Source organism: Plecotus auritus, assembly GCF_963455305.1.
Source record: "Plecotus auritus genome assembly, chromosome: 4".
NCBI lineage: Eukaryota > Metazoa > Chordata > Mammalia > Chiroptera > Vespertilionidae > Plecotus > Plecotus auritus.
This window is the reverse complement of record NC_137775.1, coordinates 78,947,591-78,962,840: the sequence shown is the minus strand read 5'-3', so window position 1 is coordinate 78,962,840 and position 15,250 is coordinate 78,947,591. Positions and strand designations below refer to the sequence as shown.

At 37.6% G+C, this 15,250-nt stretch overlaps 1 protein-coding gene across 12 annotated transcripts in view; it reads right to left on the bottom strand.

Annotated features, from left to right (window-relative positions):
* The window catches only part of DST (dystonin), a 458,265-nt gene that overhangs the window by 45,668 nt on the left and 397,347 nt on the right, over window positions 1–15,250 (bottom strand). For all 12 annotated transcript variants that reach the window (XM_080664697.1, XM_080664701.1, XM_080664693.1 and 9 more), the window contains 10 exons: window positions 14,981–15,184; window positions 13,165–13,396; window positions 12,065–12,291; window positions 10,573–10,695; window positions 10,355–10,456; window positions 7,963–8,064; window positions 5,838–6,011; window positions 4,484–4,639; window positions 1,498–1,695; window positions 1,026–1,154 (listed from right to left, as the gene is read on the bottom strand). In XM_080664697.1, the coding sequence (XP_080520823.1) occupies window positions 1,026–1,154; window positions 1,498–1,695; window positions 4,484–4,639; window positions 5,838–6,011; window positions 7,963–8,064; window positions 10,355–10,456; window positions 10,573–10,695; window positions 12,065–12,291; window positions 13,165–13,396; window positions 14,981–15,184 (1,647 nt within the window). The remainder of the gene's footprint in view (window positions 1–1,025; window positions 1,155–1,497; window positions 1,696–4,483; window positions 4,640–5,837; window positions 6,012–7,962; window positions 8,065–10,354; window positions 10,457–10,572; window positions 10,696–12,064; window positions 12,292–13,164; window positions 13,397–14,980; window positions 15,185–15,250) is intronic.

Below are 15,250 nucleotides of genomic sequence, written 5' to 3'. Positions count from 1 at the left end.
TAAAACTTCCAAGATGGTTGCTTGCTCTCCAAATCACCAAATTCCAAGTTATTGCCAAATAAGTACAGTTTTAATAACCTCTTACAACGTTAGACATCTGCCAAAGAGTGCAGACTTTAATGTACAATGGCCCATTTCTTTTGTCAAATTCCTAAATACTACTTCTTTTATATCATAAGATACTAATTATCAGCATTTGAATATTAAAATGAATTCCTGATGCAAATTCACAAGTGTAAGAATTAGAGGATTCGTTTTCAAACTCTGAAACAGACTGTTTTCACTTAGAACTTTTAGAGCTGATTTATAATGGGAAATGAATAACAAATGTCAATAAATCAAAGGCAGCCTACATTTAATTTGTCAGCCCCTATCTCTGTGAAAGAAAGCCAGAGATTCCATTTTAATTATTTTTTCCTCCTTATCCTTTGGCATTGACAGGGCCACAGACCCTGGGTGGGAACAGCCCACAAGCAGAATGCTGCAGTTGGACAAACAGAAGCCTCATCTTGTCCATATCTGGTACAGCATGAAGCTGAAGATACAGCCCTATCACCAACAAAACAAGTAAGTGATCTTGTTTTAACAGGACAAAAACATATTTTCCAGGCTTCTACGAAGCAAGGTGGAAATGCAATGATTAACAGCAATAATTTTTAAGTCAATTCTGATTACTTGAGGGAATTTTCCTTTCACTCAAAGAGCAACAGTTTTTAATTTACACAATGTGTATCACTATCCGTACAAGTTTATCATTTTTATGGGGGAAGGTACACTTCAAAAAATGTCTAGACTTCTAAAACCTCTTTTCATGTACTGACACACCAACCTTTGAAATAAAGAATAGGTTCTGATTTGAAAAGTTAAATCAATAAATGGCGTTTCTAGCACTTACACATAGAGATTCCTGCTGTAAAACTCTATATCCTTTAAACCTCCTGCCACAATTTACTTATCACCAGGGCCCATACAAGATGGTTAGTTTCTTAATCTGAGGCTAGAGCTGTTGGAAATAATATACTTACCATGTGGGCATTAAGCTGCTCCCTGGCCGTTTCTGGTAAACCTCCCAGGGGTTTGGATGCTAACAGATGGCGCTCCGTGTCGGTCAGCCACTGCTGCAAATCCTCAATTTCGCCATGGAACCCTTTGGCCTAGAGTGACAGAGAGTTTGAAGTTTGGGCCATAAACATTGTCACTTCTGCACAGAAAACAAGGTTTAAACAATCCCGCCTGCTAAGCCTCTCTCTGCATTCTTAAGAACAGTCAGGTGCCACGAGGTTGGCCTTGCCTCTCTTCTTGAGGAGGACGCTACTAGATAAGACCTTGACACTAAGAACTAGAGAGCCTTCTCATCAGTGCTCTTTATCCCACTTATTTTTACACTTCTCCTTGAGGTGGAAAAACTAAGCAGGGGTTAGCAAGCCCATGAAAGAACTGCATGCTCTTTTGGTCTTGAAGACTATAGACAGTTTCAGAACGTATTCTCTCATTCACCTGGCGCAAGGCAGCATCCAGCTGCTGCTTCCGTTGTTCTGTTTTTTCCAAAACATTTTGCCAGCGTTGATTTAAAATCTCTAGTTTGTTCTGAAGGCTGCTTGCTTCTTCTCCTGCACTTGATTCAATTAGATCATTTCCTGCTTTATTAACAGCTTCCACTGTGGACTGATGAGCTAATACATCATTTTGGAGCACCTGAAAATATTAAGATAACACCATGGTTGCTAGTTTATAAAATGTTGACATCCCTTTTAATGCAATGGTTTTGTTTCCTGGTTTTGAAACATTTTGAAACAAAAACATCATCTACATACAATTTCAATACTAATAAAGTTTTAAAATGATGGACTTCTTTTCCCTTACCTTTGCAGCTTTCCTGTCTACCAACATCCCCTGAAATGATTATGGGAGACCATTGCAAGTTCTTCCCATTAGAATAGCTTTGCAACGGATGACATTAAGTATACAGACATTATAATTAAAGGGCTCTATAAGTATTCATATGATTCAAGCTCATTTTAATTTAACTTAATTTTAATGTTGTAAGTAAACAATTTAAGAGATATTTATTTCTATATATCCATTTTCAAATATAAAATTATTACATTTCTAAGATAAACGGCACTAAGGTTTATAATTAGCACTCTAGAAGGGAAAAATTATCCTAGAATATTCTTTTATCTCCTCTCATTGGAATGGTGCTGGAATTGACTACTAAGTTGACAGGCATCTTTGGAGGCCCTGGCACTAAAGGGAAATAGATTTATTTCACTGTATATCAGGGATTCTCAAGCCCAACATTCCAAATTCGAGCTATTCTTTTACTAGAAAATACACATGAACTGCTTACTACATATCCCAGCAAATAATGTCCTTCTATTCTGTTACATGGTGGAAATACTAGAATAGGTTAATGACACTTCAGTGCACTAACATAGGCAAGCCTGGTTCAGTACAGAATGCAACTGCCAGGCTAAAAAGATCAATTTTCTTATACTGGAAAGAATGGTAAGAATTACACTTTAAAGAATAAATATAGCTGAGTAATAGTTTCCTTTGAAGAAGACTGTAGTTTTGTTTTTGGGAACCAGACAAACCCTTCCTCGAATGTTAATAAAAATTGATGATAATCCTTCTCTACACTCACTGACTCAGGATTGTCCATGGGAAAGAAAGAAACATCACCTCCCGTCCTAGGTAAGACATCTCACATCTGGACCCAGGAGGATTTTCACTGATGGGTACCACCCACCTACAATCACTGTTTCTCTGACTGTATATACTCATTCTCTGAAGCATCTGGTGAGGGAGTGATTTTCAAAGACTGAAAAATCAACTGAGTAAGGAATCTTCTTTATAATAAGCATGCTCTCGGGCATGCTAACACTAGGAGTAAGGTCAGATTTAAATATCCTTGTAGTCAGAATGTAAAAAATAATTCTAAAAAAGTCATTCTCTTAAATGGTCCAAGTCCTATATAAGCCACAGCCTAGGAGCCGGAGAAAAAGGCAGGAGAGGATGGAAACATTTCCTCCCTTCCTCCAACAATTGTTCTGGCAATTCTAAGTCCTTTAACTTTTGACCTTTGAGAAATGAAAGGAGAAAGAGATCCATTTTTAACTGCTCAAAGATAAACAAACAGAAATAAAAGGTCCCTAACCCATCCCTCACCCAAATAACTGGGTCAGAGTACCTCATTTTTCCACCTCTACTGTATTCTACAAAGTTCCTGTCACTGATGTACATGACCTTTTAGGGCAATTGCTAAGTTTATGGAATGTAAATGCTATAAACTCACACTATGAGAATAAACACGTTTTGTTTATATGCAGAGTCAGCCTCACCAGTCATTACTGCTCTTAGCCACGGTATAAGATAGACATTAAATTAAAAATATTAATGATGCCTAATATAACTGCTTAATCAAATGTGGTTGGGCAATGACTACAAATATAGACAGAACAAGGTAAAAAAAAGAAAGAAAAATTTAAATTAGGGAAAAATTACTCTGGGGAAAAATATGGGAGGAGAACTAAAGCACAAATAGTCAAAAACTGCATATCATAATCTTAGAGTGCTAAAAAATACCTTTTACTTTTAAATGCTACTAAATATGTAAAATAAACTTTTTCCATTTGACAATCAAAAAATCTTACTTAAGGTTAGGATTTAGGACCTAACCTTAATTAAGATACCACTATTAGTGTGAATGTTAAGGTTCTGTGAAAGGCTGTTGAATGTCAGGAATAACACTGCTGAGCACATAACCTTATATTCAGTAAACCTAATAACTTAAGGAAGGGAACTTTCTATTAAGATTTATCAACTAAGTGTCACAAAGATAACAATAATATAAAATTGTATTGCGAAGATCTCAATTTTCAATTTATAAGCTTTAAATCTAGTGCAGGACATGAAAACTCTTTTAAACATGATATGTTAAAAACCTAATTCATAAAGAAAAAGACTAGGAACGCAAAGCCAATGAAAAGTAAGGAACCCAAAGGGCCAGAAAAGCAAGCCTCAACATAATGAGAGACGTGCAGATAGAGTTATGTTCAATGTGCCAATCAAGCAGCAAATGAGATCAGGGTGGACAGAGGAAAAAAACACACAACCTGCAGTGGAATAACATTTTGAATCTATAACTTACTAGGCTATTCTCAACAACTTTTGAAACTTGGCCACATTAATCCAATGACAGGTATGATCAGGGATTTAAACCTGCATGCAGCCCTAGTAAAATTCAGCCAGAAATTTCCCATCCTTGCTGTTTTTAATAATAATTCCCTTGAACAATGAGAAAAACATTTTTATAATATTTTAAGAAGTGTGTTTTAGTAGTTTAACCTTTAGTTACAAATTCAAATATGAACTTGTGTTAAAATGACAATTTAAAACGCATAAGGAAACATTTAAAAAAACCTGACGAAACTGGAAATGCATAGAGAAGAAACATAATAATGAAACCACAGCTACGTACGTGATGCTTGGCAAGTTCGATTTCAATGGCCTTAGGGTCTCCTCCCACAGGTTTCTGTTCATTTAGCAAGCCTTCGGTGTGTGTCAGCCACGCCAGGAGCTCGTCCAGAGCATGTTGGAACTGCCCCAGGGCTAACAGGGCACCCTCCAGCTTATGCTACAGAAAAAATGGAGAGGAAATAAATACATGTATGAACCTGATATAGTGAATAACATCCTATATAATAAAGAGGGAATATGCTAACTGACCCTCACACTGTTGCAAAGATGGTGGTGCCCAGAGCCAATAAGGAGGGAATATGCTAATTAACTGCCCCGCCCTCAAAGATGGCGGCACCCACAGCCACAAGATGGCAGTGCCCAGTCCCCTCAGCCCCGCTGGGGCGGCAGGTGCATGGCAAGGCTGGCCCGCCCCAGGCAGGCCTGGCCGCTCCGCACACCTGCCTCCGGAGTCCCCCAGTCCCTTCAGCCCCCCAGCCTCCCAGGGCCAGCCTGAGGCACAGGCAAGCCTCAGATGGTGGCTGCCCAGCTGCCCAGGGCCAGCCCAAGGTGCAGGCAAGCCTCGGATGGTGGCTGCCCAGCCACCCAGGGCCACCCGAGGCTCAGGTAACCAGGGCCAGCCAAGGCTTGTGTTGCCGGCAGTGGCAGCAGCAGAGGTGTGATGGGGTGTCGCCTTACCCTGATCGCCAGGTCGCCTTCCACCCCTGAGGGTTCCCGGACTGTGAGAGGGGGCAGGCCGAGCTGAGGGACCCCCCCCCCCACTCCAGTGCATGAATTTTCATGCACCGGGCCTCTAGTATATTTATAAAACAAGGGCAATGAATCAATGTTTCCTGCAGCATAAGTCTGTAAGCATATCCAGTGAAGCCCAATTGTCACAAACTTCTACATTCTAAGTCTGAAACGCTTTATGGTTAAAAAATGGCATGTGACAGGCAGAGAGAGTTCTAATTAAACTGAGGCCTGGTGCACGAAATTCATGCACAGGTAGGGTCCCTAGGCCTGGCTGGCGATCAAGGCCGATCAGGGCCTTCCGGCTGCCAGCCAGGGCCTTCCTTCCAGCTGCTGTCCAGGGCCTCCCTTCCCTGGCTGCCAGCCGAGGCCTTCCTTCCCCAGCTGCTGGCTGCCAGCTGGGGCCTTCCTTCGTTCTGCACCACCTCCCAGTGGTCAGCACACGTCATAGTGAGCAATTGAACTCCCCAGGGGACACTTTGCATATTAGCCTTTTATAGATAAGAGAACTTAGGGGCTTCAAAAGTTTATGTAATCACCTAATTTTAGTTTTTAATAATTATTTTACATTAATACATAAAATTGGGATTTTATAAATTCTTAACAAAAGTCTTGGTATTTACCTGTCTGTTGATAATTCTCTCATCCAGACTATCCCATATCAATTTAAGTTCCATTAATGGGTCTTGAACAGTGTGTTTGTCACTTTCTTCTGTTACTTTCTTCAGCAAAAGCTCTGCTTGATGGTTCAGTCTTTCCATCTCTATCTGTTGTTGATAAGCCTCTGACTTAAATTGCTATATTTTACAAGAGATATATAAGAAAAATTTGCTGTAAGTACATAACTTTAAACAAAAATAATTCTATGGGTTAGACCTATATTCTAACTCATATTTTTATTGGGGAGTGGGGTGAATAGGAATTAAAATGTAACACAGTTTACCAATAAAAGAGCTACAGACAAAAAAGGAAATTCTTTTTTCTTTATTCAATGTTTTCTGATGAGAAGATATTTCTATTTATAATTTTGATATTTCACTTTTATACTCTACAATAAAAAATTAACAAATTTCAGGGATAAACTTATTCCAATGTCTAATTTTATATATTCAATAAATAAATTTTGAAATTATAGCAAAGAAAAAAACAAAATGTTATAGACATATATAAAACCCAGAAAAATATCTCTAAGAAACTCAAATTAATATTTATTCCTCAAAAATATACACATATATTACATCCACTGAACATCTTGTTTTCTATAGCTGTGTTGTGTTCATTTAATATTTAGTTTTCCCTCTGACTCACCCACTGCTGACTCAGAATAACACTATTCTCTCTCCCAGTGCTTACTGACACGTATTGGTAATCTTGCCTTCGCCAACCAATGCAGGTTAACAAACGGTTGCTTGTAATAGGAAACTGTCCTTTCATAAAATATTTAATGTATAATAGTAAATAATTAAATGGTAAGTAATAACTAAGCAGCCCCTTAATTTTCCCAAGCATATGAAAATAAAAAAATAATAACCAATATATATATATAAGTTACTCTCCATAAACTAATAAAGAAAATAATTTTATCCTCAATTTAAACTAAGGATATAGAAGTGAGACCAGTTAGATAACTTTCCCAAGATTGTTTAGCTAGTAAAGTGAATGAACTGGAATGCAATCTCAGACAACCTCATTTCATAGAGAGCCTTCCTAACCCACCTGCTATATGAAAACCACTGAGATACATGCAAATGTCCAAAATAAATAGCCCTCCACAGCCACAAGAGTATATAAAATATATCATGGGTTTCTATATGATCAGATAAAAAAGTAAAAAAAAAATCCCAATCTAATGATGGTAACAGTAAACTTCTCCAAAAATCGCCACATATTTTTTCTAAACGAAACATTCTATACCACGTTTGGAGATGAAAATGCTACAATTTTAAAGCCAATGCATAATTTTATATAAAAATCTAATAGAATTCATTGGAAATGGTGTGATGTGTCTGTGGATGGACACTTAAAATCGGAAGGAAATCGCCGATCCCACTTTGATAAATCATTAGCGCAGAGGAATTCTAAGAGGAAAACAGTCTAGCCCTTTCACAACTGAAGATGAAGAAACCCCCACCCACCAAAAAAAAAATTAGAGAGGAAAGCAGATGGAAAATAAGAAACAAAACAAACATTTTGAGAGACACAATTGTCCTATATGTGGTTCTTCAGCCTGTAAGACTGAATGAATTATTCTGAACACAATGAAGAAAATAAAAATGTTGCTCTATGTATATTGACAATAATAGACTATTGAATAATAAAGCTATAAAAATCCTTACAGTATTATCTCATATGTATAAAGCATGACCCCTATACCTCATCCTGCACCCCATGGGAGGATATGTCAAAGGCTATAAATTATATCTCAAGTGTGTTTGCCTCTGAGTACATAACAGTTTTGGTGGCCAAAAAAAAAAGCCACCTTTTTGCTTCTTTGTATTTTCTGATTTTTTTCTAAAGTAAACAGACACTGATTTAACAAGAAGAAAACTATTAGTATTTTATATTCTTTATTTAAGGAACACTTATATATACTGTTTAGTAGGTGAAGGTACTATATTAAACCAGTTTCATAATCAAAACGTAATACTTCAATTATGTAAAATAAATACATTTATGTATAGAGAATCCTGTGAGTCAAGAACTTAAAAATGGAAACCAAGTCTTTGACAAATTAGCCCTCAGCCATACCTTCAGCTCTTCAATCTGCTGCTTGACAGTTTCAAGATCTGTTCCGATTGGAGACATTGCAGCTAATTTACCACCTGCAATATCTACCCAGTCGAATATTGCCTGAAAAACACATTAGTCCACATGTTATTATAACAGTACATCTGAAACTGCTTCAATATCTCGATGTTATAGAAAAGTACAATCATAAGCCTGTGAAGATACTATACAATGGGTCTATTTTACAAATAATAAAGGTGGTTCATCTCAATAGGTAAAAGCTGCAATATTGCAACAGTTGTCCAAAATATGAAATAGATGTCACCTCCAATTATGTATCCAAATTTACAAAGGAAATTCTATTTTATAGAATTTTAGAATGTTAAGAACTTTAATGCCCATTTGAAAAAAAGTTTTGTAAATTCAATCACAGGAAATAAAATTCTCTATACTCTCTTATGTCCCCCTAAAAGCAGAGTGTATAAATACGTTGGAAGAAAAAGATTCAAACTCATCTACTTACTCAAATAATCAAGAAACTTATTGTTTGGCACTTAGGAAAATAAGTATTTGGCTCAACTAAACCCTTCCATATCAATTAGGTTAGTGTTAAAATCCTGCAGATATAATGATTAATATTAAGACTATTATTCTGAGTTGCAACATAGACTTCAAAATCTCCTATTTTTCTTGTTGTTTTCAGGTAATATAAATATCCTAAAAAGGCTCAACTCACATTTTTTTCAGGTATTGACTACACAAAATTATTTTGCACTTTAATGAAGTTGCCAGACCATACAGTAGTGGGGAATCCTTGGGAAATATCTGGTATTATTTTTAAGATTTTTTATTGATTTTTTTTTTTTTTAGAGAAAGGAAGAGGGACAGAGAGAAAAACATCCATGTGAGAGCGAAACACAGATCAGCTGCCTCCTGCTCGCCTCCTACCCAGTATCGAGCCCGTTCCAGGCATGTGCCCTGACCTGGAATTGAACTGGCAGCCTTTTGGTGCACAGGATGACACCCAACCCACTGACCCACACCGACCAGGGCAATATCTGTTTTAAAGTTACCATTGATAAACTCTAAGAATTTAAGCAGCAACCTGGGAAATAAAATTTATTTTACTTTACAACCAACCTCAAAACCTCTAGCTCCAGCTAGCCATAGCTATTTAGTAAGTCAAGGTGCCCTTCATTCCCACAGGTGATGCTGCTAACCTATGATGGACCTTGTTTTCATGGTAATGAGACTGTATGAATCATGGTGTCTAGCCTGTGGCTCCTATGGTTCATGGCTCCTGAGGTCAAATGGCTGCAAGTGGTGACAGTGGCATCTCTAGCCATGAAGGAGGGCACAACTCAACGACTTCCCAAAGTACGTGAAAATCATGACCTGGCCTCACAGACCGAGAGTTGGAGCTCGATTAGTTACTAGTCACGGATATCTAAGCAATGAATTATCACTTTGGTTGAGAAAGGGAAGGCTATGGAGGGGGAAATTTATAAAAAGGTCTTGTTTGTAGTGAATTTTTTCATCTATTTCCAAATTCAACACGCCTTTCAGCTGGCATAAAGCCTGGCTTATGCTATTTATTTTTACAAATATAGAAGTGGAGTGGCATAATAAAAAGGAAAAGATGTTCTCGTCTGAGCTTTAAAAAATAATAGTCACTTGGTGTTATGGAAATACTTAGAAAGGCTTTTTCCATATGGTAGAAGGGAAGAAAGATTAAACTCTTGCCAGCCTTAATGATAGAAAATGGAATAAAGGAAGGTGAGAAAAGAAACAGCCCTGAATTGGCCTCAACTGACAAGATAATTTTTAATATTTAAAAAAAAACACATTAAAAATAGCTAATAAACTAAATGAGAACCCAGAGGGATCTGAAAATAGCTTTTAAAAGGAATGATGTGCATAAAAAAGAAGAAAACCCTTTTTACACAACAGATTATGACCTAATAAAATAGAAATCTATTTTTGTTCATGGGGAACACTGGCCTCAAATCAAATTTCCTTACTTCTGACTTTAGTGAAACTTGGTGATATTTTAGATGGCGTTTACTCCATTCATCTTACTCCACTCAGCTGTGGCATAGAACTCAGACACAGGTCCTTGTCAGACCCTGGTGCTGAGCCATTTATGAAAAAGACTGTGAGGGAATATTTACTTACACTTGAAAAATTAAAATGCTTCTTTTCACTGAATGTGTGTGTAGAAATGTATTTAAATGTGTATATAAATCTACATATACTGCAAGTGCCAGAAATATCTTCTGAAGGCAAAACATGGATTGGCGTAGAGGAGGAAACTGCACGCACCCTTGCAGCCCCCGGTGGTGCCAATGTGTATATGTGGAGACATCGGTCAGCATGACTCCTTTTCCCAGCAAGTACATCCTAATCCCCGTACCTGAAGTCCATCCTGGTACTGAACGGCAGCCTGCATCGCCTCCTCCAGTCTGTCCACCCGGTCTTTCCAAGCTTTATTGAGAGAATCCCATGCTGAATTTAACTACAATATAAACATTAGAATCTTTTATTGTCATACGTTTTCAACTACTTCTATCAAATATGCCTTAGTGAATGAAACCTTTAAACATAGCATTCTGGTAAGAGTAGAAAATGTACCTCATCTATACTCTTCTTGACAATGGGTTTATCGGGTTCCCCACATGCGGTGATGAGTTCAGAGCCGAGGTTAACCACTATATCCAGTTCTTCCTGGAGTCCATCTATTTCTTCCCTGATGGCCTGGAATAAGAAATGGCAGCCGTAGAATTTTAAGCCAAACCACACTAAAACTAAAAAGATGCACACAAGCATTCATGGTAGTTATTTCTAGGAGGTGGAATTATGATCAATTTTCATTTTCTTTCTGTATTCTAAGTCTCTGCAATAATGAGGAAAGATAACAGAAGAATATTTTCAAGAAATAAAAGCATCCTTTGAGTAACAAATATCAAACATTTATTAAAAGGGCAATATTTAGGAAATAATTCTATGTAAAAAATACCAGAACAATTTTTTTCAAGCACCAATACAACAATACTTAAAACTTAGAAAGACATTTTGTTTTTCAAACTGACCTGTTTGACAATACACATTTAAAATAGGCATAAGTAAAACATGCGTTCAAAGAAAGACCTCACACAAATTAATGTATTTGCTTAGCAGATTTAGGATAATCTAGCTCTGGGTTTATATTTTTACCCTAGTACATGTAAACTACAAACAAAACAAAACAAACAAAAAACCGTAACAGAAATTCAGTATTCTACCTTTGCTTTTATCTTCTTGGTTAAATATATTAATTCAAGAAGCCTTTACCAAGCATAAGACAAGCCCTAAACTAGGGTTGAGCATACAAAGAAAAATAGGTATATGACTATTCCACTCATGTATGATAAGTCATACTATGCATAGAGTCCTTTGCCTGAGGAAATATTATGAGAACACCGACTAACTCTGCTAAGGAAACAAGAAAGGATTTCACATGGACGGTAACTATCCAACTGCATCTTGAAGTTTGAGTGGGATTTGCCAGAATAGTGATAGGAAGGACATTTTGGGGTGAGGAAATAGAATGTGCAAAGATGCAGATGACAGAAAGAGCACAGTTTGGGGGAAAGCCCCTGTGTGCACCACAGTAGGAGCAGCAGAAGAAAATTGCTTTGGATATACAGGCACGGGCTGGCTGGGATATAAAGGCCCACACCCTGCCTAGGGAGTCTGGACTTCATACATAGGCAGTGGCTGCCTCTGAGGGGTTTGAAGCAACAGCACAACAAGAGCAGATCTAGAGAGACGACTGGCAGCAGGGTTAGAGGCCTGGCAAGGAAAGGGACTGCAGGCAAGGGTATCACTTTGGATTACTTTTGAAATCAAGAGAGATAATGAGCCCCTGAAATAAGGCTGAAGCAGGAGAGATGGAGAGAAATCATAAAATATATGCTGTCTTAAGTGAAATTTGTGGGTGTGCTATTCTCCTACTATATTACTATGCATTCCACTTTCAGAACCAAATATAAATTTCAATAGAATAATTTTGAATATTTACCAAAGGAATTCACTTTTCAACATACAACTTATTTCTTCACTGTAAATGGGATACTCTGCTTACCTCTGCTGCTTCTTGCTGCTGTTTTACTATGGAGGGATCAATTCCAGGATCCTCCAGATCCCGGATGAAATCCTGAGTATCTTTTGTGGTCACGACCAAGGACATGTGATCACACCAGAACTTTTCTGCTAATTCCATTACATCCAGTAGTTTGGCTTCCCTTTCTTCCACCAGCGTGTGTATGTTCTCCCAAATGAAAACCATTTGGTCAAGCTTATCCTGAACAGCTATGGAGCAAAACAATATCAAAAAGGCAGTCTGTTAGCCCTATTTCAGCAAGAAAGCAGATCATTTTGGTTCACACAGAAACGGTGATTCAATATGGTATCTAAAATTGGACCAAATGTTAGTTGATCCCAGTCTTGTGAGTACCATTGGGTGCAACAGCCTATTCCAGACAAATGTGAGATCTGAGGACACCCAGCTCCTCCTGGCTGAAGGCTGTTCCTGATGAAAGTGGACGCTCAAGGGCAAGTGAGCTTACAGGAATGAAGTTCATCAGGTCTCCTTAATTCCAAGGAAAGGGAAATAACTACCTAAGTATATTCTTTATGGTCTCCAAATCAAGAGTACAGATATCTGTTCAGTCCCAGGAATATAACAATGTAAGATATGTATTCTGGGCTTGTTTTCTAGAGTACCCTTAACATGAATTTCCACTAACCCGTGTACATGTTTTTTTCGACCCCAGCTCATATCTTTAAGACTGGCTGGTTGCGGTCATGGTTGGTTGCCATTTCTGTGGCAAAGTGGGATAGAATACCCATTATATGTAAGGTAGTGTAGTTAGTAATGAGGAAAACAATCCCTGGGTTTAGTCTTACTGGTATTATGCTTTCACCACTGGTTTAAAAGGTCCGGAGAATGCGTGATTTTTGTAAAATGGCACACTTTGTATTTAACCGATTATTTTACAAACACAGGAAGACATTAACAAGGGATTAATGTACACAGCCCTTCAACCCCAAACACGTTGTATTTGTAATACCTTTTCTAAAATCTGGCACCCTGATATGCGATTGGACTGTGGTAAACAGTGTGAACATGTAGAATTGTTTTGAGACTAAAGTTCAATTGTTTCTCTATCCTGGAATTATTACCTCTGGCAGATATGTCTTTATCAGTGCCCCCAGATCGAGCAATCATTTCCTCTCCCCGCTGTTTAAGAGTCTCATACAATGGCTGCAGCTTCTCCATGTCCACCGACACGTTCTTGTTTTCACTGATCTGCTCCTTGATCTTCTCCACCTCAGCAGAGATGGAGGGCGGCTGTCTCAAGCGCTCCACGATGCGGTCCAGGCTCTCAAGAATCTGGTCTATCTTGTCATGGAACTGGTGGTAACATAAAGGGGTCACTTATGGGAAAATGATCTGTGATACGCAATGTGAAAATTTAAATAAAAAAACACACATACAAAACCACATCTACTTAATGTCACAAACAATAACTAAATCTTAGTCCTTTTGTTGACATATCCATCCAAAGAATTATATCCAGCTGGTGTATCAAGACATCCAGAAACAATGATTTACAGACAGACAGACATGGTCTTCTCTGCACCACACTACTTATGTAAACTGGATTGCTTCTAGCAAGTAACTGAGTGATTCATTAAGAAATGGTATATTTTAATGTATAAGTGGGACACCTGACAGCATTTCATCTACTGCTTCACTTTGTTATCTTAATTCAAATTAACTTATTTTTATTTCTTTATTAATTAAGGTATTACATGTGTCCTTATTCCCCCATTACCCTCCCAACCCCCCCATTCATGCCCTTACCCCCCTGTTGTCTGTGACCATTGGTTAGGCTTATATGCATGCATACAAGTCCTTTGGTTGATCTCTCCCCCTTACCCCCACCTTCCCCTACCTTCCCTGAGGTTTGACATTCTTATTTAACGTTTTAAAGTTAAATAATCTGGGTGTTTGTCTATCAAAATGGATTGTTTTATTCACTTTTACTAATTCTTTTGGCATCCTAGAAAAGTTATATTAATAAATGTGAAATTCATGGGCAGTTTTGGTTAAAGGAGTTTCTTAAGTTTTAAGTCTCCTGAACTGAAAAATGATTGATGCTGAAATGAACGGTTGTATTTAAATTCATGATCAAACACATAATCAGATTAATGCAAGAATTTTAAACTTTTGTTTGTGAAATTACCATAGACAGTGAAGCAAAGTTATAAAAACTTGTTCATTCATAGATTCTACACTATCCTCAACATTAAAGGAATCATCACTCACTCGACATTATAGGAAATGGACCACTAAATATCAGCATATCTAATAATAAAAAACCAAATCTTGAAAATAGAAATCACAGGTAATTTCGAATGCAACTTAAAAAAAGGTATCAAAAACAGAAAAAATCATTTTCCAACTTTATATTTTTCCTTCTTATTCAGCCTATCATTCACTCTTTATTTCTTTTTCTATTTTATTTCATTTTTTTCTATCACCATTTATTCCCTCTAAGCTGTCTTCCACCTCCACTCACCACTATGCTCCCACCTACCATTACCACACTGTTGCCCATGTCCATGAGTTCTTTCTCTCTTTCCTTTTTTGCTCAATGCTTCATTCATAGTGATAATAACACTTTCTTTTATTTATCCCAATGGCAAATATAGCATTCTATTCTGGATGGACACATTTAAATATTTGGACAATGTGGACAACTGTATTTCTCAAGTCATTGACAATTATTTTTTATTATATCTACAAGCAGACAAAGAAATATAAGGACTAGACTCAAGCAAACACCACCTCCGAGAGATGAAGATATCAATACTCAAGAGATAATGTAGTGAAAGGATTTTAGTTGAAATTTAATCAGGAGATGCCGGGAAATGTCTTTCCATGCTCTGCTGTTTGAAAGAACCCAATCGTATATCTGGTGCACATCATTACCTGAGTAGACTGAGAAATGGCTTCATCCAGGGCCACAGCTCGCTTTTTGACATCTTCTTTAATTTGACTGTAAAGGCTGTCAGCTGCCACATACTTCTCTTGGATAGAAAAGCCTTCCTCTGGGCTCAGTTCCAATAACTGTGGCCCAGTTTTGTTCATCTTATCTATATGAGGTTTGTGTTCGGCTATCAACTCTCGCAGTTGCTATAACAAACCAAACAGCTTCTCAGTATCTGAGGGTCACACCTCCATATTACAGCTGTCTACAAC